At 49.2% G+C, this 1355-nt stretch overlaps 1 protein-coding gene across 1 annotated transcript in view; it reads left to right on the forward strand.

The window, feature by feature from the left end:
• STX8 (syntaxin 8) overlaps positions 1-1355 on the forward strand; it is a 131307-nt gene that overhangs the window by 94311 nt on the left and 35641 nt on the right. Inside the window, exon 7 of the mRNA XM_018568304.1 lies at positions 1211-1312. Coding sequence (XP_018423806.1) covers positions 1211-1312 — 102 coding nt within the window. The remainder of the gene's footprint in view (positions 1-1210; positions 1313-1355) is intronic.

Here is a 1355-nt window from a genome sequence, read left to right on the forward strand (position 1 = left end):
CGTGCCCCAGCCACATAGTGGCCGCCTGGGTTGCTATGGCAGAACAGGACATCCCCCTGATGCCGTGCCTGGGTCGCTATGGCATTTTATGCTGCTGGCTGTCACTGGCGGCTGTGAGGCGGTACATGACGCTGTTAGATCACCGACAACCTGTCCGTGATCTGTACAGCGGCGCGTTCCTCCTCACAGCCGCTGCTGAGTCAGTCACAGCCAACAGCTTAAAGCATAAAAATTGAATTGAACCATTAGGGATAGGCACCACACCCCCAATTAGAATTAGAAAATACCTCCAACCTCCCTGAGGAAGCACATACAGTTGTGAAACGCGTCGGAGATTGGGCCCACAGTGGATCATACAACTATTACAGAAATCAGGACTCAAGGAGTCCATGTTATATTAATGAATTATATATATGTACACATGTATGGGCACCAAAAGGAGGTAGCTTGATTTCAATGTAACATTGTATCATGTCAATGACATTTTAATTGTAACCAAGTCTTTATGTATTAAATATACGTTTATACAAAACCATGTATGTTTGATGGACGTTCTGTATGGTTTGGACACTTTTAAAGCCCCGCTTTTCTTTATCTTTCTTGTATACAACACAGCCAACAGCTGTGGAGGAGGAGGCCGGGGCCCGCTGTCAGCAGTGGAGGAGGAGGCGGGGCCTGCCAGCGACCGTGGAGGAGGAGAAGGCAGATAGCGGATCGGGGCTGACAGGCAAGAGGTGTACAGGGGTGTGACCAGCCCACCTCAGACCCTGCAGACCCCACCATAGAGAGTCTATGGTGGGGTCTGCCGGGTCACTCTCAGGTGGGCTGTTTGGGATATCAGGTGGGCTCTGCCAGGGGCGTAATTAGAAATCACAGGGAACCTTTTTTGCTATGGGGCCCTGTGATTTCTAGTTGCGCCCCTGGCAGGTACTTGCCTCTCTGGCTTCCCTTTGCCCTTAAATACAGTTGTTCAAGCTGCTGTGATGTCTCGGGTCATGTGACCTCACCGGCGCTTACACAACTTCCTTTGCCGAAGACGTTAAAGTGCATGGTGCTTGATTATTTCTCAGGTCTTGGCCAGTGATGACATTTGTCACTTGTCCTTTTAACTCTTAATCATGCAGCTGATAAAATTGTAACCCAGTGACTGGAAAAAAACAAAAGCGAGCCAACAAATCAAATTTCTGCTTTTTATTGTCTCCTCTCCTAGAAATCATCGATGATCTGGCTAACCTTGTCGAAAGCACAGACTCGAGAGTCCGCAATCAAACAAGACAGGTGAAACTTGTGGACAAGAAAAGCGGAGCTTGCGGTAAGAATCGCGGTGCCGTTTCTCGGGAGATCGGTGGGGGGGG

Source organism: Nanorana parkeri, unplaced genomic scaffold (assembly GCF_000935625.1).
Source record: "Nanorana parkeri isolate BGI_ZX_2015 unplaced genomic scaffold, ASM93562v1 scaffold1169, whole genome shotgun sequence".
Classification (NCBI taxonomy): domain Eukaryota; kingdom Metazoa; phylum Chordata; class Amphibia; order Anura; family Dicroglossidae; genus Nanorana; species Nanorana parkeri.